The sequence below is a fragment of the Cetorhinus maximus genome, chromosome 29 (genome assembly GCF_964194155.1).
Source record: "Cetorhinus maximus chromosome 29, sCetMax3.hap1.1, whole genome shotgun sequence".
NCBI lineage: Eukaryota > Metazoa > Chordata > Chondrichthyes > Lamniformes > Cetorhinidae > Cetorhinus > Cetorhinus maximus.
Window position 1 is genome coordinate 22489025 of NC_135907.1, and position 21651 is coordinate 22510675.

A 21651-nucleotide genomic window follows, 5' to 3' on the forward strand; every position below is an offset into this window, starting at 1 on the left:
TCACTTCAATCCAAAATGTTATGCATGGTGTGAACTGCTTTAAGACTTTCCCAATATGAAAGGTCCCATTTAGGTCATTTCTCCCCAGTGTTGACCCTCGGGGGTAATCTGGCTTCTTCGACAGAGCTCAGTTTTACCTGACCACCAATGAGAGGAAGTAGTGACTTGGTATGAACTGCCAAAGAATATTTCCCTGGATTAGTGAAACCCCATCTCCTGATGTTGGGGTAAAGTCAGAAATCCCCAGTTGGAAATGGTCGAACGTTTTAACACCTTTGAAGCTTGACAGATACATATTAGATTTATGAGTGTACATATAAGATAAAATATACATTACAGAAACAGGCCATTCAGCCCAACTAATCTGTGCTGCTCTTTATTCTCTGTGCGAGCCTCATATGTATATGAGGGTATATCTACATACAGAGATATATAAATAGAGAGAGAGAGAGAAATGGAGAGAGAGAGAGAGAGAGAGAAATGTGATTATTTTTAATTGCAGAGATTCTAAGACATAGGAGATTCATTAAATGAGGACTGCGTGGGATGAATTAGTCTCTTTAACATGCATCTTATTCCCTCATAGGATTATCTTTAACTCTGCTTTTTAATGGGCCTAATTTGTTTATGTAAATTGAGTCCAATTAGCACAAATTCTCAACAAATATTTCAAGTCTTACAACTTCTCTTTTTTAAAAATTCACCAAGGAAAGTGTGGACATATTTTGGCTGAACTCCAGCTCAGCTGACTCTCTCTTGCCTGAATCCTATCTCACTCATCCATCACTTGCTGATTCCCATTTACTCACAACGTCGCCTCCTTGTATTTACATCTCCACATTGCCTTTCCCTTTCCCTTTCCCCCCCTCTGCAATCTCCTCCTGCCTTACAATCCGTCTCCACAACCGTTTCATTCTCTCACTCTGGTCTCTTGTGCCTTCTCCACTCCTTTTGCCTGGCCACAGGTGGTCTTGTCTTAAGCCATCTAGGCCCTAAGTTCTGGAATGCCCTTCCTAACCCTCTCTGCCTCTCTCTCCTCCTTTAAGACCCGCCTTAAAACTCATCTCTTTGACCAAACCTTTGGTCATCCCTCTGTCATTGGCTCAGAGCCTATTTTTGTCTGGCTATGGCCTGTGTGAAGCAAATTGGGATAATTAACTATGTTAGACACACTATATAAATGCAATTTGTTGCTTGGTTAGCAAACCCTATCAACCTGAACTCATCAATGTTCATCTCCCACTACCCCACACCAGAACACCATGTATAATGACACACAAGCTATAAACATCTGAATTGAAACTCACAATCACACAATGAACACCCACACAGCTACACTGAGCTACGTCACGATCTTTTCTTCCGTCTGGCTCACCTTTCCCTCTTCGTGGTAGACAAAAATATTCCGCGTGCTGTTGTCCTTCAGGTAAGTGATCTGAAGGCCATTGGGATTCCCAATCTTGGTTGGTTGGAAAGTTGCGTTGATGTTGTCCACTTTAATCACAGCCTTGGGCTCTTTAGCCTGTGAAGAGAGAGAGAGGAGAAGATAATTCTCCAATTTACTGGCAAATTAATGCTAACCAAAGTTACAAGGAATGCACGCCATCTCCATAACTGCCTCCAGCCCAACAACCCTCCCAGATCTCTGCGTTCCGCTAATTCTGGCCTCTTCACATTCCCAATTTTAACCCTCCTCCATGGTGGGCAGCTGAGCCTTCAGCTGTCTAGTACTCTGAGCTCTGAAATTCCCTCCCTAAACCACTCCACCTTTCCCCCCCGTCTCCTTAAAAACTACCCCTTTGACTCGCGCTTTTGATCAGCTGTCGTAATGTCCCTTTATTTGGCTTGGTATCAATTTATTTGTCTTGGGGATGCTTTACTACATCAAAGACTGTTAAATATTGTTATTGCGCCAGAGTAAGAGTAAATTAGTGCCTTAAGGGAACATGAGAGACAGTGGCAAGTTGGAGGCAATGCCAGTAATGGTTGCTATAATTGGACCATAGTGTTGTCAGTTCCTGTATACGGTTCTCCTTCTTTCATCAGTTTAAGGAACTATGACTTATCCTTTTTCCTCTTAAAGTAAAGGCTATATCATCTTTGAAATTATTCAGGAAGAGACAAAGAATTTTCATTTCCACAGTGCCTGTTACAACCTCAGGACATCCCAAAGCCCTTGACAGCCAATGAAGTATTTTTGAAGTGTGGTCACTGTTGTAGGAAATGCGGCAGCCAATTTGGGCACAGCAAGATCCCATAAACAGCAATGGGATAATGACCAGATCAACTGTTTTTAGAGATGTTGATTGAGTAATAAATAACACCCAGAGCTTCAGGGTGAACTGACAGCCCCTCTTTGAAATAGTGGCCTGGGTCAGTGCAGCTCCAACAACACTCAAGAAGCTCAACATCGTCCAGGACAAAACAACCCACTTGATTGGCACCCCATCCACAATCATTCACTCCCTTCACCACTGACGCACAGTGGCAGCAGTGTTCACCATCTACAAGATGCACTGCAGCATCTTACCAAGGCTCCTCAGACAGCATCTTCCAAACCCATGACCGCTACCATCTAGAAGCACAAGGGCAGCAGACACATGGGAACACCGCCACCTGGAAGTTCCCCTCCAAGTCACTCACCATCCTGACTTGGAAATCGGCCGTCCCTTCACTGTCGCTGGGTCAAAATCCTGGAACTCCCTCCCTAACAGCACTGTGGGTGTACCTACACCACATGGACTGCAGCGGTTCAAGAAGGCAGCTCACCCCCACCTTCTCAAGAGCAACTAGGGATAAATGTTGGACCAGCCAGCGACTCCCACATCCCATAAATGATTAATAAAAAATAATATTTTACATGGGGCCTCAGTTTGATGTCTAAAGGCTGGCACCTCCAACAGTGCAGCACTCCTTGTACTGCACTGAAAGGTCAGCCTGGATTACGTGCTCAGGTCTCTTTGGTGGAAGTTAAACCCACAACCACCTAACTCAGAGGGAAATTTGGGGAATTCTGAGGTTGTGAAAGGTGCTATATAAATGCTTCTTCCTCGTGACATTTGGGTTGAAACGATTTAGTGTGATGTGTGCAATGAATGTGTTGCCCCGTTGATATAATCCTGCCTCCTAATTCTAACGAAAGCTGCATTAAGCATCATGCATTTCAAATCAATGGAACAAGGGATCCCGCAGGCTTGTTCTGTTGGGTTCCTCTGCACTTTGACAGTCCCTGAAGCCCACCGGCCATTTTCAACAACCTGCTTCCCAGCAAGCTGGATAGTCAAAAATAAATTCAGAACAAGGCTAGACCTACATCATTCTTCGCAAAGTACTTCAGGATGCCATCGGCCTCTGACAGGACAAACTTCCTATTGAGGAACTGCCCGTTATCCCGGCCACGTTTCCATAGAAACCCTTCTCTGTAACCTGAGGGAGAAATCATATGGAGATGGGATTAGTTTACATGGCAATGGGGGCGGTTCAGGCACTTGTGGCTCCTTTATGACTTTGAACAGTACAAATCATCCTGGAATCAACCTTGACTGCAGATCAGTACAGACTGCTGCCTCTAATTTTATGGTTTAAGCAACCAGGTAAACCTCAGGAAGAACTCGAATAAGCTTCCCTTCTTTTAAAAGGCTGAACCTTGCAATGACTTTGCCACACCCTGAGCAATGATGAGTGAGTGTTGTCAGTTGCCTGAAGGGTATTTTTTTTTTTGCAAAGGAATGAATGGCTCCTAGCTAGAAATTTAAGTTAATTTAGACGCAAGGTTACTGCTTTTGCAGTTTTCTCATAGGTGAAGAGAATTGCATAAAACAATTCCCAAAAGATCGGCCAAATTGCCGAAGTCGCACGTCAGAATTGCTGCTTGTGTTGTTCAATCGCTAAGAGCTTGTCTAGTTCCCTGGACAGGACTCTTATATAAAATAGAGTCACCAGTAATTTAGAACTTATTGTCTTTGGTTTCTGCACACTACACACCCCTCTCTTACTTATACACTCTTTGTCTCCTAGTCCAAAGGAAAACCATAAACCGTTGAAGGTTTAAAAACTGTAAATGCCGAGAGAGTGGGGACTGAGAGATACCAGTCAGTGTACAGGTATCTCCCTGAGAGAGAGGACTGAGAGGCACTAGTCAGATAACAGATATCTCCCTGAGAGAGAGGACTGAGAGGCACCAGTCAGATAACAGATATCTCCCTGAGAGAGAGGGACTGAGAGGCACCATTCAGTGTACAGATATCTCCCTGAGAGAGGGGACTGAGAGACACCAGTCAGTGTACAGGTATCTCCCTGAGAGAGAGGGACTGAGAGACACCAGTCAGTGTACAGATATCTCTCTGAGAGAGAGGACTGAGAGATACCAGTCAGTGTACAGATATCTCCCTGAGAGAGAGGGACTGAGAGGCACCATTCAGTGTACAGATATCTCCCTGAGAGAGGGGACTGAGAGACACCAGTCAGTGTACAGGTATCTCCCTGAGAGAGAGGGACTGAGAGACACCAGTCAGTGTACAGGTATCTCCCTGAGAGAGAGGGACTGAGAGACACCAGTCAGTGTACAGATATCTCTCTGAGAGAGAGGACTGAGAGACACCAGTCAGTGTACAGGTATCTCCCTGAGAGAGAGGGACTGAGAGATACCAGTCAGTGTACAGATTCTCCCTGAGAGAGAGGACTGAGAGATACCAGTCAGTGTACAGATTCTCCCTGAGAGAGAGGACTGAGAGGCACCAGTCAGATAACAGATATCTCCCTGAGATTGAGGGACTGAGAGACAGCAGTCAGTGTACAGGTATCTCCCTGAGAGAGAGGGACTGAGAGACAACAGTCAGTGTACAGATATCTCCCTGAGATTGAGGGACTGAGAGACACCAGTCAGTGTACAAATATCTCCCTGAGAGAGGGGACTGAGAGACATCAGTCAGTGTACAGGTATCTCCCTGAGAGAGAGGGACTGAGAGACACCAGTCAGTGTACAGATATCTCCCTGAGAGAGAGAGAGGGGACTAAGAGACACCAGTCAATGTACAGATATCTCCCCGAGATGGAGGGACTGAGACACACCAGTTAGTGTACAGGTATCTCCCTGAAAAGGACAGAGACACCAGTCAATGTACAGGTATCTTCCTGATAGAGAGGGACTGAGAGATACCAGTCAGTGTACAGATATCTCCCTGTGAGAGAAGGACTGAGAGACACCAGTCAGTGTACAGATATCTCCCCGAGATGGAGGGACTGAGACACACCAGTCAGTGTACAGATATCTCCCTGAGAGAGAGGGACAGAGTCACCAGTCAGTCTGCAGATATCTCCCTGAGAGAGAGAGGGGACTGAGAGACACCAGTCACTGTACAGATATCTCCCCGAGATAGAGAGGGGACTGAGAGACACCAGTCACTGTACAGATATCTCCCCGAGATAGAGAGGGGACTGAGAGACAGCAGTCAATGTACAGATATCTCTCTGAGAGAGAGGGACTGAGAGACACCAGTCAGTGTACAGATATCTCCCTGAGATAGAGGGTACTGAGAGACACCAGTCAGTGTACAGATATCTCCCCGAGATAGAGAGGGGACTAAGAGACACCAGTCAGTGTACAGATATCTCTCCGAGATAGAAAGGGGACTGAGAGACACCAGTCAGTGTACAGATATCTCTCCGAGATAGAGAGAGGACTGAGAGACACCAGTCAATGTACAGATATCTCCCTGAGAGAGTGAGGGACTGAGAGACACCAGACAGTGTACAGATATCCCCCTGAGAGAGAGAGGGACTGAGAGACACCAGACAGTGTACAGATATCTCCCTGAGAGAGAGAGGGACTGAGAGACACCAGTCAGTGTAGAGATATCTCCCTGAGAGAGAGGGACTGAGAGACACCAGACAGTGTACAGATATCTCCCTGAGAGAGAGAGGGACTGAGAGACACCAGACAGTGTACAGATATCTCCCCGAGAGAGAGGGGACTGAGAGACGCCAGTCAGTGTACTGATATCTCCCTGAGAAAGAGGGACTGAGACACATCTGGTTGGTGGGTCAGGGGAATAGGGTTGGAAGAAGGTGGAGAAACGGAGAAAATAGGCACAATCTTTGGGCTGAATTAATATTGGTCCCAGGAAAGTGGGGAGAGCTCCCCTGCTTTTCTTCGAAATAGTTGCCATGGCATCTGTTATGTTGAGCTGAGAGGGCAGACTGGGCCTTGGTTTAGCATCTCGTCTGAAAAATGGCACCTCTGACTGTGCAGCACTCCCATTGTACTGGAAGTGCCAGCCTCGGTTTTGTGTTCATATCTCTATCAGAGGTGCCGATCTGAAACTAGGGTCCTAAATCTTAAAGGAAACTACGAAGGTATGAGATGTGAGTTGGCTAAGGTAGATTGGGGAGCTTCATTAAAAGACATGACGGTGGATAGAGAATGGCTAATATTTAAGGAATGAATGTATTGCATTGTAACAGTTCTACATTCCTTTCTGGAGCCAAAAGGCAACAGGAACATCAGCCCAAGCATGGCTACTAAAAGAAATTAACGATAGCATTAGATCCAAAGAGGAGTCGCTAGAAAACGTAGTAAGCCTGAGGATTGGGAGCAGTTTAGAATTCAGCAAAGGAGGATCAAGAGATTGATTAAGAGGGGAAAAATAGAGTACGAGAGTAAACCTGCAAGGAAAATAAAAGCAGGATTATAAAAGCTTCTATAAGTATGTAAAAAGAAGACAAATGCAGGTCCCTTACAGTCTGAAACGGGAGAATTTATAATAGAAAACAAGCAAATGGCAGAGCAATTAAACAACGACTTTAGTTCTGTCTTCACAGAGGAAGACACAAATAACTCCCCAGAAATACTAGAGAACCAAGGGTCTAGTGAGAAGGAGAGATTGAAGGAAATTAGTGTTACTAAAATAACAGTGCTGGAGAAATTAATGGAATTGAAAGCTGATAAATCCCCAGGGCCCGATAATCTACATCCCAGGGTACTAGAGGAGGTGGCCGTAGAAATAGTGGATCCGTTGGGAATCATCTTCCAAAATTCCGTAGATTCTGGAACAGTCCCGGCAGATTGAAGGGTGGCAAATGTAACCCCACTATTTAAAAAAGGAGGGAGGGGGAAAACGGAGAATTACTGATCGGTTAGCCTAACATGAGTAGTCGGGAAAATGCTGGACTCTTTTATAAAGGATGTGATAACAGGACACAATATCAACGGGATTAGACAAAGTCAACATGGATTTATGAAAGGGAAATCATGTTTGACAAACCTACTGGAGTTTTTTGAGGGCATAACTAGCAGAATAGATAAGGGAGAGCCAGTGGATGTGGTGTATTTGGATTTTCAGAAAGCTTTTGATGAAGTCCCACATAAGAGGTTAGTGTGTAAAATTAAAGCACATGGGACTGGGTGGAGATAACATATTGGCATGGATTGAGAATTGAATAGCAGACAAGGAAACACAGAGTCGGAATAAACGGGTCTTTTTTGGAGTGGCAGGATGTGGGGTACACCAGGGATCAGTGCTTGGGCCCCAGTTGTTCACAATATATATCAACGATTTGGATGAGGGAACCAAGGGAAGAATTTTACGGGTGGGTGAGCGCTTGACCCGATTGGGGCGTAAAATCGCGCCACAAGATGTCGGGCGTGGGCCCCGATGTCATCGCGCACTCGCGTGATATTCCGCTCGGTGGGTGCCGCGCAGAATTAAGAGAGCAATTAAGCCCATTAGCGGTGCAATTGTCTCCGGGTTTTCGTGGCCCGTCCAACCTTGGATGGGCGAATCGGCCGGGCGGCCTTTGCATTTTTCATCAAAAACCTCATCCAAGGGCGGGATGAAAATTCCACGATGACATAAAATAAAAATAAATTTCTCTGGGCAACATTTATTTATCAGCTTTGTTTTCAGGTGACTGATTAAAAACCTCTATTTCAGCTTTTTCAGGCCGGCAGCTCCCGGAAGCAGCTGTCTGCCTTCGGGGGGCTTTCTCGCAGCGCTTGCCCACGCCCCGCAAATGCCCTCTTCCCTCCGCGCCCCCCCCTACCCACCCCAACCCTGGCAGCGCTGAGCATTTCAGCGCCCGTTTCACGCTGGCTGCCCGTTAATTGTCCGGCCAGCGTGAAATCGCGCTCCTTGGGCCGATCGCGGTGGGCAGTCCATTTCCTGACCGCTGCCGGGCCCACCGATCGGCTGGTAAAATTCAGGCCCAAACGTCATACTTCCAGGTTTGCTGATGGTGCGAAACTTGGTGGGAATGTGAGCGATGAGGAGGGTGTTAAGAGGCTTCAAGGCGATTTAGGCCGGTTGAGTGAGTGGGCAAATACATGGCAGATGCAGTATAGCGTGGATAAGACCATAAGACAAGGAGCAGAAATTAGGCCATTCAGCCCATTGAGTCTGCTCCGCCATTCAATCATGGCTGATAAGTTTCTCAACCCCATTCTCCCGCCTTCTCCCCGTAACCTTTCCAATTTTAATATTTCCATTAGCCCTTACCAATCAAGAACCTATCTATCTCAGTCTTAAATACACTCAATGACCTGGTCTCCACCGCCTTCTGTGGCAATGAATTCCATAGATTCACCACTCTCTGGCTAAAGAAGTTTCTCCTCATCTCTGTTCTAAAAGGTCTTCCCTTTACTCTGAGGCTGTGCCCCCGGGTTCTAGTCTCTCCTACTAATGGAAACATCTTCCCCACGTCCACTCTATCCAGACCTTTCAGTATTCTGTAAGTTTCAATCAGATCCCCCCTCATCCTTCTAAACTCCATCGAGTATAGAGTATATAAGTGTGAAGTTATTCACTTTGGTAGGAAAAACAGAATGGCACAGTATTATTTAAATGGTGATAGATTGGGAAATGTTGATGTACAAAGGGACCTGGGTGTCCTTGTACACCAATCACTGAAAGCAAGCAGGAAGGTGCAGCAAGCAGTTAAGAAGGCAAATGGTATGTTGGCCTTCATTGTGAGAGGACTTGAATACAGCAACTGTACAGGGTCTTGGTGAGACCACACCTGGAGTATTGTGCGCAGTTTTGGTCTTACTTAAGAAAGGATACACTTGTCATAGAGGGAGTGCAACAAAGGTTCACCAGACTGATTCCTGGGATGGCAGCATTGTTGTATGAGGAGAGATTGGACCGACTAGGCCTGAATTCACTGGAGTTTAGAAGAATGAGAGGGGATCTCACTGAAACATATAAAATTCTGACAGGGATGGACAGACTGGATGCAGGGATGATATTTCCTCTAGCTGTGGGGAGGAGGGTGGGGTCTAGAACAAGGGGTCACAGTCTCAGGATACGGGGTAGAGCATTTAGGACTGAGACAAGGAGAAACTTCTTCACCCAAGGGGTGGTGACCCTGTGGAATTCTCGGGCACAGAGGCTGTGGAGGCCGGGTCACTGAATATATCGAAGAAGGAAATAGATTTCTGGACTCTAAAGGCATCAAGGGGTATGGGGAGAGAGCGGGAGTACGGCATTGAGATAGAGGATCAGCCATGATCATATTGAATGGTGCAGCAGGCTTGAAGGGCCGAATGACCTACTCCTGATCCTATTTTCTCTGTTTCTATGTTCTACGTTTCTAAATCTTTCCGATGAGATGCTAAACCGAGGCCCAGTCTGCCCTCCCAGCTCAACATAACAGATTCCACGAAACTATTTTAAAAAATAAGCAGGGGAGTTCTCCCCAGTTTCCTGGGAATAATATTAATTCCTAAACGAATGTAACCATATGGCCATTATCAACTTGTTGTTTGTGGGATCTTACTGTGCTCAAATTGGCTGCTTCATTTCTACATCACGGTAGTGTCTACGCTTCAGAAAGTTACTTCATTGGTTGTGAACCTACTTTGAGATGTTTCGAGGTTCAAAAGGTGCTATTTGAATGCAACTTCTTTCTGTTTTAAACCTGCCTGGTGCTGGGTGAGTGCTTCTGACTGGTCAGGCTGTGGGATGTTTACCAGCGCTTTGGTCTGGTGAGTTACGTGCTTTTAGTTGGTGAAATGCAAGTGATAAGCCTTTGTTCAGCTGGTGGGGATTGGGTGTCCCTACACGTTTAGCTGTGCCAAACTGGGTCAATGTCCTGTGGTCTTGAGTAAGTGGGGATTATTGCTGCTGAGTGAGAGAGAGAGAGAGAGAGAGAGAGTGCTGAAATAATAGCAAAATACTGCAGATGCTGGAAACCTGAAACGAAAACAGAAAGTGCTGGAAAAACTCAGCAGGTCTGGCAGCGTCTGTGGAGAGAGAAACAAGAGTTAACGTTTCGAGTCCGTCTGACCCTTCTTCAGAGCTGAAGAGAAGTGATGAAATTTATACTGTTTAAGGTGGGTTGGGGCAGGTGGAACTGGATAGAAGGCCAGCGGTAGATGGGGGCAAAGGAGGGATTGCCAAAAATGTCAAGAACTGAAGGACAAAGGGGGTGTCAATGGTAGTGATAAGGGCTAAAAAAAAGGTGCTGATAGTGGCATAAAGGTAAGAAAGCAGAATATGATAATGGAACAAGTCTAACATTGTGAGAAAGAACAACATGGAACAAGTAACAGATGGTCCAGTAGGGGCTGGGATGGGGGGGGAGGGGGAGGTGGTGGGGGAAGAAAAGGATAGAAGGGGGGATGAAAAAGGGGGTAAATGAATAAAAATAAGTGGATTAAAAATAAATAAAAATGAATGTAGAACAAAGGGGATTAAAAAGAGGGGGTGAAGATGGAGGAGAGAGTTCATGGTCTGAAGTTGTTGAACTAGTGTTAACGTTGAGTTCAGAGAGTTTGGCTTGGAGAATTGGCGATAGAATCAAACCGAAAACAAGCCTAATGAACATCTCTTCATGGGAGAGGCACTGAGAGGCAGTCGGCGCTGCAGAGATAACTGGTCTCTCTAAATTCTACGTGGTAATTCTGAGGAATGAAGTTCCTCTTTATAAAAACTGCACTAATTTCAGAAATATTACTAGGCGGGTTGATGAACTGATAAGACTGGGGCTTCTAAAAGCTGTAACTAAAAATGGACAGTGTTTTGAAATACTGAAGCACACTCTGCTGTGTGAGTCAGTCATTCATTCAGCTGTGGAGGCTCAGCTAAATGACAAGAGTGCGCAGAATTGGACTGCCCACAATATTCTGGTCTTTAAAAACCTGCTCTGGCTCCCTCGATCTGCAAGTTGCTGGAGCCAGTGTTTAGCCAAACCATCAGAGAAGATGGTTCTAGTTTGGATCGCCCACTCTATGGTGGGTGAATTAATCTTTTTAATGTTAATTGAGAAATGGGCCAAATTTCCCCACTTACCTGTAGCGTACGCCAGCAGTTTATTTGCCTCGATGAAGTCCTTACGCTCATACTTAGATCGAATCCACTGCTCTCGCAGGACCCTGCAGCACCCGAGAGAGACTGACATCAGCAATTCTCATCCTCCTGTCAAAACATCCTTCTAAGTCACTTCCCCATCCTACACTCTCCATTCTTTTTCTTATTCTCCATTGCCTCCCTCTCCTGTCCCGGCTCCACTCTACCTGTTCTCCATTCCACCTGACCTCCTCACAACACATTCTGTTCCCCTCCACCTTCTCCAGCCCACTGTAGAAGAGACACAGGTGGCCCAGTGTGTGATACAGTGTGTGACACAGGTGTTTAAAAATTCTTTCCCAGGACATGGGCATTGCTTTTGTTGCCCATCTCTAATTGCCCTTGAGAAGGTGGTGGTGAGCTGCCTTCTTGAACCGCTGCAGTCCCTGTGGTGTAGGGACACCCACAGTGCTGTTAGGGAGGGAGATCCAGGATATTGACCCAGCGACAGTGAAGGAAGGGCGATATATTTCCAATTCAGGATGGTGAGTGACTTGGAGGATAATGGGAGGTGGTTGTGTTCCCTTTTATCTGCTCTTGACTTCTACGTGGAAGAGGTCACAGGTTTGGAAGGTGATGTAGAAGGAAGAAGGGTAGCCCAGAATTTGGAGCAGGTAGCCCAGTGTGTGACACAGGGTTTGTGATACAGGTAGCCCAGTGTTTGACACAGGGTTTGTGATACATCTAGACCAGTGTGTGATACAGGGGTGTGATACAGGTAGCCCAGTGTGCGACACAGGGTTTGTGATACAGGTAGCCTAGTGAGTGACACAGGGTTTGTGATACAGGTAGCCCAGTGTGTGACACAGGTAGCCCAGTGTGTGACACAGGGTTTGTGATACAGGTAGCCCAGTGTGTGACGCAGGTAGCCCAGTGTGTGACGTAGGTAGCCGAGTGTGTGAACAGTGTGCGGCGCAGGTAGCCCAGTGTGTGACGCAGGAAGCCCAGTGTGCGATGCAGGTAGTCCAGTGTGCGACGCAGCTAGCCCAGTATGCGACACAGGTAGCCCAGTGTGCGACGCAGCTAGTCCAGTGTGCGACGCAGGTAGCCCAGTGTGCGGCGCAGGTAGCCCAGTGTGCGGCGCAGGTAGCCCAGTGTGCGACGCAGGTAGCCCAGAGTGCGACGCAGGTAGCCCAGTGTGTGATGCAGGTAGTCCAGTGTGTGAAACAGGGTTTGTGATACAGGTAGCCTAGTGTATGACACAGGGTTTGTGATACAGGTAGCCCAGTGTGTGACACAGGGTTTGTGATACAGGTAGCCCAGTGTGTGACACAGGTAGCCCAGTGTGTGACGTAGGTAGCCCAGTGTGCGACATAGCTAACCCAGTGTGCGACGCAGCTAGCCCAGTGTGCGACGCAGGTAGCCCAGTGTGCGATGCAGGTAGCCCAGTGTGCGACGCAGGTAGCCCAGTGTGCGGCGCAGGTAGCCCAGTGTGCGGCGCAGGTAGCCCAGTGTGCGACGCAGGTAGCCCAGTGTGCAGTGCAGGTAGCCCAGTGTGCCACGCAGGTAGCCCAGTGTGCGGTGCAGGTAGCCCAGTGTGTGATGCAGGTAGCCCAGTGTGCGGCGTAGGTAGCCCAGTGTGCGGCGCAGGTAGCCCAGTGTGTGACGCAGGTAGCCCATTATGCGACACAGGTAGAACAGTGCGTGATATGTGTGTGACGCAGGTGGACCAGTGTGCGACACAGGTAGCCCAGTGTGCGATGCAGGTAGCCCAGTGTGCAGCGCACGTGGCCCAGTGTGCGACACAGGTGGCCCAATGTGTGACGCAGATAGCCCAGTGTGTGACGCAGGTAGCCCAGTGCGTGACGCAGGTAGCCCAGTGCGTGACGCAGGTAGCCCAGTGTGTGACGCAGGTAGCCCAGTGCGTGACGCAGGTAACCCAGTGTGCGACGCAGGTAGCCCAGTGTGTGACACAGGTAGCCCAGTGTGTGACGTAGGTAGCCCAGTGTATGACGTAGGTAGCCCAGTGTGCGACGCAGGTAGCCCAGTGTGAGACGCAGGTAGCCCAGTGTGCGGCGCAGGTAGCCCAGTGCGCGACGCAGGTAGCCCAGTGTGTGACGCAGGTAGCCCAGTGTGTGACGCAGGTAGCCCAGTGTGTGACGCAGGTAACCCAGTGTGCGACACAGGTAGCCCAGTGTGCGACGCAGGTAGCCCAGTGTGCGACGCAGGTAGCTCAGTGTGCGACGCAGGTAGCCCAGTGTGCGGCGCAGGTAGCCCAGTGTGCGGCGCAGGTAGCCCAGTGTGCGGCGCAGGTGGCCCAGTGTGCGACACAGGTGGTCCAATGTGTGACGCAGGTAGGCCAGTGTGCGACGCAGGTAGCCCAGTGTGTGACGCAGGTAGCCCAGTGTGTGATGCAAGTAGCCCAGTGTGTGATGCAGGTAGCCCAGTGTGCCACGCAGGTAGCCCATTGTGCGGCGCAGGTAGCCCAGTGTGCGACGCAGGTAGCCCAGTGGGCCGCGCAGGTAGCCCAGTGTGCGGCGCAGGTAGCCCAGTGTGCGGCGCAAGTAGCCCAGTGTGTGACGCAGGTAGCCCAGTGTGTGACGCAGGTAACCCAGTGTGCGACACAGGTAGCCCAGTGTGCGACGCAGGTAGCCCAGTGTGCGACGCAGGTAGCCCAGTGTGCGACGCAGGTAGCCCAGTGTGCGACGCAGGTAGCTCAGTGTGCGACGCAGCTAGCCCAGCGTGCGATGCAGGTAGCCCAGTGTGCGACGCAGGTAGCCCAGTGTGCGGCGCAGGTAGCCCAGTGTGCGGCGCAGGTGGCCCAGTGTGCGGCGCAGGTGGCCCAGTGTGCGACACAGGTGGTCCAATGTGTGACGCAGGTAAGCCAGTCTGCGACGTAGGTAGCCCAGTGTGTGACGCAGGTAGCCCAGTGTGTGATGCAAGTAGCCCAGTGTGTGATGCAGGTAGCCCAGTGTGCCACGCAGGTAGCCCATTGTGCGGCGCAGGTAGCCCAGTGTGCGACGCAGGTAGCCCAGTGGGCAGCGCAGGTAGCCCAGTGTGCGGCGCAGGTAGCCCAGTGTGCGGCGCAGGTAGCCCAGTGTGCGGCGCAGGTAGCCCAGTGTGCGACACAGGTGGCCCAATGTGTGACGCAGGTAGGCCAGTGTACGACGCAGGTAGGCCAGTGTGTGACGCAGGTAGCCCAGTGTGTGACGCAGGTAGCCCAGTGTGCCACGCAGGTAGCCCAGTGTGTGACGCAGGTAGCCCAGTGTGTGACGCAGGTAGCCCAGTGTGCGGCGCAGGTAGCCCAGTGTGCGACGCAGGTGGCCCACTGAGCGGCGCAGGTGGCCCAGTGTGCGACGCAGGTGGCCCATTGTGCGATGCAGCTAGCCCAGTGTGCCACGCAGGTAGCCCAGTGTGCGGCGCAGGTAGCCCAGTGTGTGACGCAGGTAGCCCAGTGTGCGGCGCAGGTAGCCCAGTGTGCGACGCAGGTGGCCCACTGAGCGGCGCAGGTGGCCCAGTGTGCGACGCAGGTGGCCCATTGTGCGATGCAGCTAGCCCAGTGTGCCACGCAGGTAGCCCAGTGTGCGGCGCAGGTAGCCCAGTGTGTGACGCAGGTAGCCCAGTGTGCCACGCAGGTAGCCCAGTGTGCGGCGCAGGTAGCCCAGTGTGCGACGCAGGTAGCCCAGTATGCGATGCAGCTAGCCCAGTGTGCCACGCAGGTAGCCCAGTGTGCGGCGCAGGTAGCCCAGTGTGCGACGAAAGTAGCCCAGTGTGCCACGCAGGTAGCCCAGAGTGCGGCGCAGGTAGCCCAGTGTGCGACACAGGTAGTCCAGTGTGCGACACAGGTAGCCCAGTGTGCGACGCAGGTAGCCCAGTGTGCGGCGCAGGTAGCCCAGCGTGCGACGCAGGTAACCCAGTGTGCGGCGCAGGTAGCCCAGTGTGCGGCGCAGGTGGCCCAGTGTGTGGCGCAGGTAGCCCAGAGTGCGATGCAGGTATCCAGTGTGAAGCGTAGGTTGCCCAGTGTGTGATGCAGGTAGCCCAGTGTGTGATGCAGGTAGTCCAGTGTGTGACGCAGATAGCCCAGTGTGTGACGCGGGTAGCCCAGTGGGTGACGCAGGTAGCCCAGTGGGTGACACAGGTAGCCCAGTGTGTGAACAGTGTGCGACGCAGGTAGCCCAGTGTGTCACGCAGGTAGTCCAGTGTGTGATCAATGTGCGACGCAGGTAGCCCAGTGTGCGATGCAGGTAGCCCAGTGTGTGACCCAGGTAGCCCAGTGTGTGATGCAGGTAGCCCAGTGTGTGAACAGTGTGCGACGCAGGTAGCCCAGTGTGCGACGCAGGTAGCCCAGTGTGCAATGCAGGTAGCCCAGTGTGCGAAGTGTGCGACGCAGGTAGCCCAGTGTGCAATGCAGGTAGCCCAGTGTGCGACGCAGGTAGCCCAGTGTGCGACGCAGGTAGCCCAGTGTGCAATGCAGGTAGCCCAGTGTGCGAACTTTATGAGACGCAGGTAGCCCAGTGTGTGAACAGTGTACGATAAAGGTAGCCCAGTGTGTAACGCAGGTGGCCCAGTGTGTAAACAGTGTGTGACGCAGGTAGCCCAGTGTGTGACGCAGGTTGCCCAGTGTGTAAACAGTGTGCGACGCAGGTGGCCCAGTGTGTAAACAGTGTGAGATGCAGGTAGCCCAGTGTGTGACGCAGGTTGCCCAGTGTGTAAACAGTGTGCGACGCAGGTGGCCCTGTGTGTAAACAGTGTGTGTCGCAGGTAGCCCAGTGTGTGATGCAGGTGGCCCAGTGTGTGGCGCAGGTAGCCCAGTGTGCGACGCAGGTAGCCCAGTGTGTGACGCAGGTTGCCCAGTGTGTAAACAGTGTGCGACGCAGGTGGACCAGTGTGTAAACAGTGTGTGTCACAGGTAGGCCAGTGTGTGACGCAGGTGGTCCAATGTGTGACGCAGGTAGCCCAGTGTGCCACGCAGGTAGCCCAGTGTGCGGCGCAGGTAGCCCAGTGTGTGACGCAGGTAGCCCAGTGGGAAGCGCAGGTAGCCCAGTGGGCGGCGCAGGTAGCCCAGTGTGCGGTGCAGGTAGCCCAGTGTGCAGCGCAGGTAGCCCAGTGTGCGACACAGGTGGCCCAATGTGTGACGCAGGTAGGCCAGTGTGCGACGCAGGTAGCCCAGTGTGCCACGCAGGTAGCCCAGTGTGTGACGCAGGTAGCCCAGTGTGTGACGCAGGTAGCCCAGTGTGTGACGCAGGTAGCCCAGTGTGCCACGCAGGTAGCCCAGTGTGTGATGCAGGTAGCCCAGTGTGTGATGCAGGTAGCCCAGTGTGTGATGCAGGTAGCCCAGTGTGTGACGCAGGTAGCCCAGTGTACGACGCAGGTAGCCCAGTGTGCGTCACAGGTGGCCCAGTGTGCGATGCAGCTAGCCCAGTGTGCCACTCAGGTAGCCCAGTGTGCGGCGCAGGTAGCCCAGTGTGTGACGCAGGTAGCCCAGTGTGCCACGCAGGTAGCCCAGTGTGCAGCGCAGGTAGCCCAGTGTGCGGCGCAGGTAGCCCAGTGTGCCACGCAGGTAGCCCAGTGTGCCACGCAGGTAGCCCAGTGTGCGACGCAGGTAGTCCAGTGTGCGACGAAGGTAGCCCAGTGTGCCACGCAGGTAGCCCAGTGTGCGGCGCAGGTAGCCCAGTGTGCGGCGCAGGTAGCCCAGTGTGTGGCGCAGGTGGCCCAGTGTGCGACGCAGGTAGCCCAGTGTGCGACGCAGGTAGCCCAGTGTGTGACGCAGGTGGACCAGTGTGCGACACAGGTAGCCCAGTGTGCCACGCAGGTAGCCCAGTGTGTGACGCAGGTAGCCCAGTGTGTGACGCAGGTAGCCCAGTGTGTGACGCAGGTAGCCCAGTGTGCCACGCAGATAGCCCAGTGTGTGACGCAGGTAGCCCAGTGTGTGACGCAGGTAGCTCAGTGTGCGACGCAGGTAGACCAGTGTGCGATGCAGGTAGCCCAGTGTGCGACGCAGGTAGCCCAGTGTGCGACGCAGGTACCCCAGTGTGCGGCGCAGGTAGCCCAGTGTGCGGCGCAGGTAGCCCAGTGTGCGACACAGGTGGTCCAATGTGTGACGCAGGTAGGCCAGTGTGCGACGCAGGTAGCCCAGTGTGTGACGCAGGTAGCCCAGTGTGTGACGCAGGTAGCCCAGTGTGCGGCGCAGGTAGCCCAGTGTGCGGCGCAGGTGGCCCAGTGTGCGGCGCAGGTGGCCCAGTGTGCGACACAGGTGGTCCAATGTGTGACGCAGGTAAGCCAGTCTGCGACGTAGGTAGCCCAGTGTGTGACGCAGGTAGCCCAGTGTGTGATGCAAGTAGCCCAGTGTGTGATGCAGGTAGCCCAGTGTGCCACGCAGGTAGCCCATTGTGCGGCGCAGGTAGCCCAGTGTGCGACGCAGGTAGCCCAGTGGGCAGCGCAGGTAGCCCAGTGTGCGGCGCAGGTAGCCCAGTGTGCGGCGCAGGTAGCCCAGTGTGCGGCGCAGGTAGCCCAGTGTGCGACACAGGTGGCCCAATGTGTGACGCAGGTAGGCCAGTGTACGACGCAGGTAGGCCAGTGTGTGACGCAGGTAGCCCAGTGTGTGACGCAGGTAGCCCAGTGTGCCACGCAGGTAGCCCAGTGTGTGACGCAGGTAGCCCAGTGTGTGACGCAGGTAGCCCAGTGTGCGGCGCAGGTAGCCCAGTGTGCGACGCAGGTGGCCCACTGAGCGGCGCAGGTGGCCCAGTGTGCGACGCAGGTGGCCCATTGTGCGATGCAGCTAGCCCAGTGTGCCACGCAGGTAGCCCAGTGTGCGGCGCAGGTAGCCCAGTGTGTGACGCAGGTAGCCCAGTGTGCGGCGCAGGTAGCCCAGTGTGCGACGCAGGTGGCCCACTGAGCGGCGCAGGTGGCCCAGTGTGCGACGCAGGTGGCCCATTGTGCGATGCAGCTAGCCCAGTGTGCCACGCAGGTAGCCCAGTGTGCGGCGCAGGTAGCCCAGTGTGTGACGCAGGTAGCCCAGTGTGCCACGCAGGTAGCCCAGTGTGCGGCGCAGGTAGCCCAGTGTGCGACGCAGGTAGCCCAGTATGCGATGCAGCTAGCCCAGTGTGCCACGCAGGTAGCCCAGTGTGCGGCGCAGGTAGCCCAGTGTGCGACGAAAGTAGCCCAGTGTGCCACGCAGGTAGCCCAGAGTGCGGCGCAGGTAGCCCAGTGTGCGACACAGGTAGTCCAGTGTGCGACACAGGTAGCCCAGTGTGCGACGCAGGTAGCCCAGTGTGCGGCGCAGGTAGCCCAGCGTGCGACGCAGGTAACCCAGTGTGCGGCGCAGGTAGCCCAGTGTGCGGCGCAGGTGGCCCAGTGTGTGGCGCAGGTAGCCCAGAGTGCGATGCAGGTATCCAGTGTGAAGCGTAGGTTGCCCAGTGTGTGATGCAGGTAGCCCAGTGTGTGATGCAGGTAGTCCAGTGTGTGACGCAGATAGCCCAGTGTGTGACGCGGGTAGCCCAGTGGGTGACGCAGGTAGCCCAGTGGGTGACACAGGTAGCCCAGTGTGTGAACAGTGTGCGACGCAGGTAGCCCAGTGTGTCACGCAGGTAGTCCAGTGTGTGATCAATGTGCGACGCAGGTAGCCCAGTGTGCGATGCAGGTAGCCCAGTGTGTGACCCAGGTAGCCCAGTGTGTGATGCAGGTAGCCCAGTGTGTGAACAGTGTGCGACGCAGGTAGCCCAGTGTGCGACGCAGGTAGCCCAGTGTGCAATGCAGGTAGCCCAGTGTGCGAAGTGTGCGACGCAGGTAGCCCAGTGTGCAATGCAGGTAGCCCAGTGTGCGACGCAGGTAGCCCAGTGTGCGACGCAGGTAGCCCAGTGTGCAATGCAGGTAGCCCAGTGTGCGAACTTTATGAGACGCAGGTAGCCCAGTGTGTGAACAGTGTACGATAAAGGTAGCCCAGTGTGTAACGCAGGTGGCCCAGTGTGTAAACAGTGTGTGACGCAGGTAGCCCAGTGTGTGACGCAGGTTGCCCAGTGTGTAAACAGTGTGCGACGCAGGTGGCCCAGTGTGTAAACAGTGTGAGATGCAGGTAGCCCAGTGTGTGACGCAGGTTGCCCAGTGTGTAAACAGTGTGCGACGCAGGTGGCCCTGTGTGTAAACAGTGTGTGTCGCAGGTAGCCCAGTGTGTGATGCAGGTGGCCCAGTGTGTGGCGCAGGTAGCCCAGTGTGCGACGCAGGTAGCCCAGTGTGTGACGCAGGTTGCCCAGTGTGTAAACAGTGTGCGACGCAGGTGGACCAGTGTGTAAACAGTGTGTGTCACAGGTAGGCCAGTGTGTGACGCAGGTGGTCCAATGTGTGACGCAGGTAGCCCAGTGTGCCACGCAGGTAGCCCAGTGTGCGGCGCAGGTAGCCCAGTGTGTGACGCAGGTAGCCCAGTGGGAAGCGCAGGTAGCCCAGTGGGCGGCGCAGGTAGCCCAGTGTGCGGTGCAGGTAGCCCAGTGTGCAGCGCAGGTAGCCCAGTGTGCGACACAGGTGGCCCAATGTGTGACGCAGGTAGGCCAGTGTGCGACGCAGGTAGCCCAGTGTGCCACGCAGGTAGCCCAGTGTGTGACGCAGGTAGCCCAGTGTGTGACGCAGGTAGCCCAGTGTGTGACGCAGGTAGCCCAGTGTGCCACGCAGGTAGCCCAGTGTGTGATGCAGGTAGCCCAGTGTGTGATGCAGGTAGCCCAGTGTGTGATGCAGGTAGCCCAGTGTGTGACGCAGGTAGCCCAGTGTGCGACGCAGGTAGCCCAGTGTGCGTCACAGGTGGCCCAGTGTGCGATGCAGCTAGCCCAGTGTGCCACTCAGGTAGCCCAGTGTGCGGCGCAGGTAGCCCAGTGTGTGACGCAGGTAGCCCAGTGTGCCACGCAGGTAGCCCAGTGTGCAGCGCAGGTAGCCCAGTGTGCGGCGCAGGTAGCCCAGTGTGCCACGCAGGTAGCCCAGTGTGCCACGCAGGTAGCCCAGTGTGCGACGCAGGTAGTCCAGTGTGCGACGAAGGTAGCCCAGTGTGCCACGCAGGTAGCCCAGTGTGCGGCGCAGGTAGCCCAGTGTGCGGCGCAGGTAGCCCAGTGTGTGGCGCAGGTGGCCCAGTGTGCGACGCAGGTAGCCCAGTGTGCGACGCAGGTAGCCCAGTGTGTGACGCAGGTGGACCAGTGTGCGACACAGGTAGCCCAGTGTGCCACGCAGGTAGCCCAGTGTGTGACGCAGGTAGCCCAGTGTGTGACGCAGGTAGCCCAGTGTGTGACGCAGGTAGCCCAGTGTGCCACGCAGATAGCCCAGTGTGTGACGCAGGTAGCCCAGTGTGTGACGCAGGTAGCTCAGTGTGCGACGCAGGTAGACCAGTGTGCGATGCAGGTAGCCCAGTGTGCGACGCAGGTAGCCCAGTGTGCGACGCAGGTACCCCAGTGTGCGGCGCAGGTAGCCCAGTGTGCGGCGCAGGTAGCCCAGTGTGCGACACAGGTGGTCCAATGTGTGACGCAGGTAGGCCAGTGTGCGACGCAGGTAGCCCAGTGTGTGACGCAGGTAGCCCAGTGTGTGACGCAAGTAGCCCAGTGTGTGATGCAGGTAGCCCAGTGTGCCACGCAGGTAGCCCAGTGTGCGGCGCAGGTGGCCCAGTGTGCGACGCAGGTAGCCCAGTGGGCAGCGCAGGTAGCCCAGTGGGCGGCGCAGGTAGCCCAGTGTGCGGCGCAGGTAGCCCAGTGTGCGGCGCAGGTAGCCCAGTGTGCGACACAGGTGGCCCAATGTGTGACGCTGGTAGGCCAGTGTGCGACGCAGGTAGCCCAGTGTGCCACGCATGTAGCCCAGTGTGTGACGCAGGTAGCCCAGTGTGTGACGCAGGTAGCCCAGTGTGTGACGCAGGTAGCCCAGTGTGCCACGCAGGTAGCCCAGTGTGTGACGCAGGTAGCCCAGTGTGTGACGCAGGTAGCCCAATGTGCGGCGCAGGTAGCCCAGTGTGCGACGCAGGTAGCCCAGTGTGCGGCGCAGGTGGCCCAGTGTGCGACACAGGTGGCCCAGTGTGCGATGCAGCTAGCCCAGTGTGCCACGCAGGTAGCCCAGTGTGCGGCGCAGTTAGCCCAGTGTGTGACGCAGGTAGCCCAGTGTGCCACGCAGGTAGCCCAGTGTGCGGCGCAGGTAGCCCAGTGTGCGACGCAGGTAGCCCAGTGTGCGATGCAGCTAGCCCAGTGTGCCACGCAGGTAGCCCAGTGTGCAGTGCAGGTAGCCCAGTGTGCGACGCAGGTAGTCCAGTGTGCGACGAAGGTAGCCCAGTGTGCGGCGCAGGTAGCCCAGTGTGCGGCGCAGGTAGCCCAGTGTGCGGCGCAGGTGGCCCAGTGTGGGACACAGGTGGCCC

General features: G+C 53.7%; 1 protein-coding gene across 4 annotated transcripts in view; it reads right to left on the minus strand.

The window, feature by feature from the left end:
* LOC144669429 (arf-GAP with dual PH domain-containing protein 1) overlaps positions 1-21651 on the minus strand; it is a 159146-nt gene that overhangs the window by 13923 nt on the left and 123572 nt on the right. For all 4 annotated transcript variants that reach the window (XM_078531855.1, XM_078531852.1, XM_078531853.1 and 1 more), the window contains 3 exons: positions 11286-11368; positions 3314-3426; positions 1376-1522 (listed from right to left, as the gene is read on the minus strand). In XM_078531855.1, the coding sequence (XP_078387981.1) occupies positions 1376-1522; positions 3314-3426; positions 11286-11368 (343 nt within the window). The remainder of the gene's footprint in view (positions 1-1375; positions 1523-3313; positions 3427-11285; positions 11369-21651) is intronic.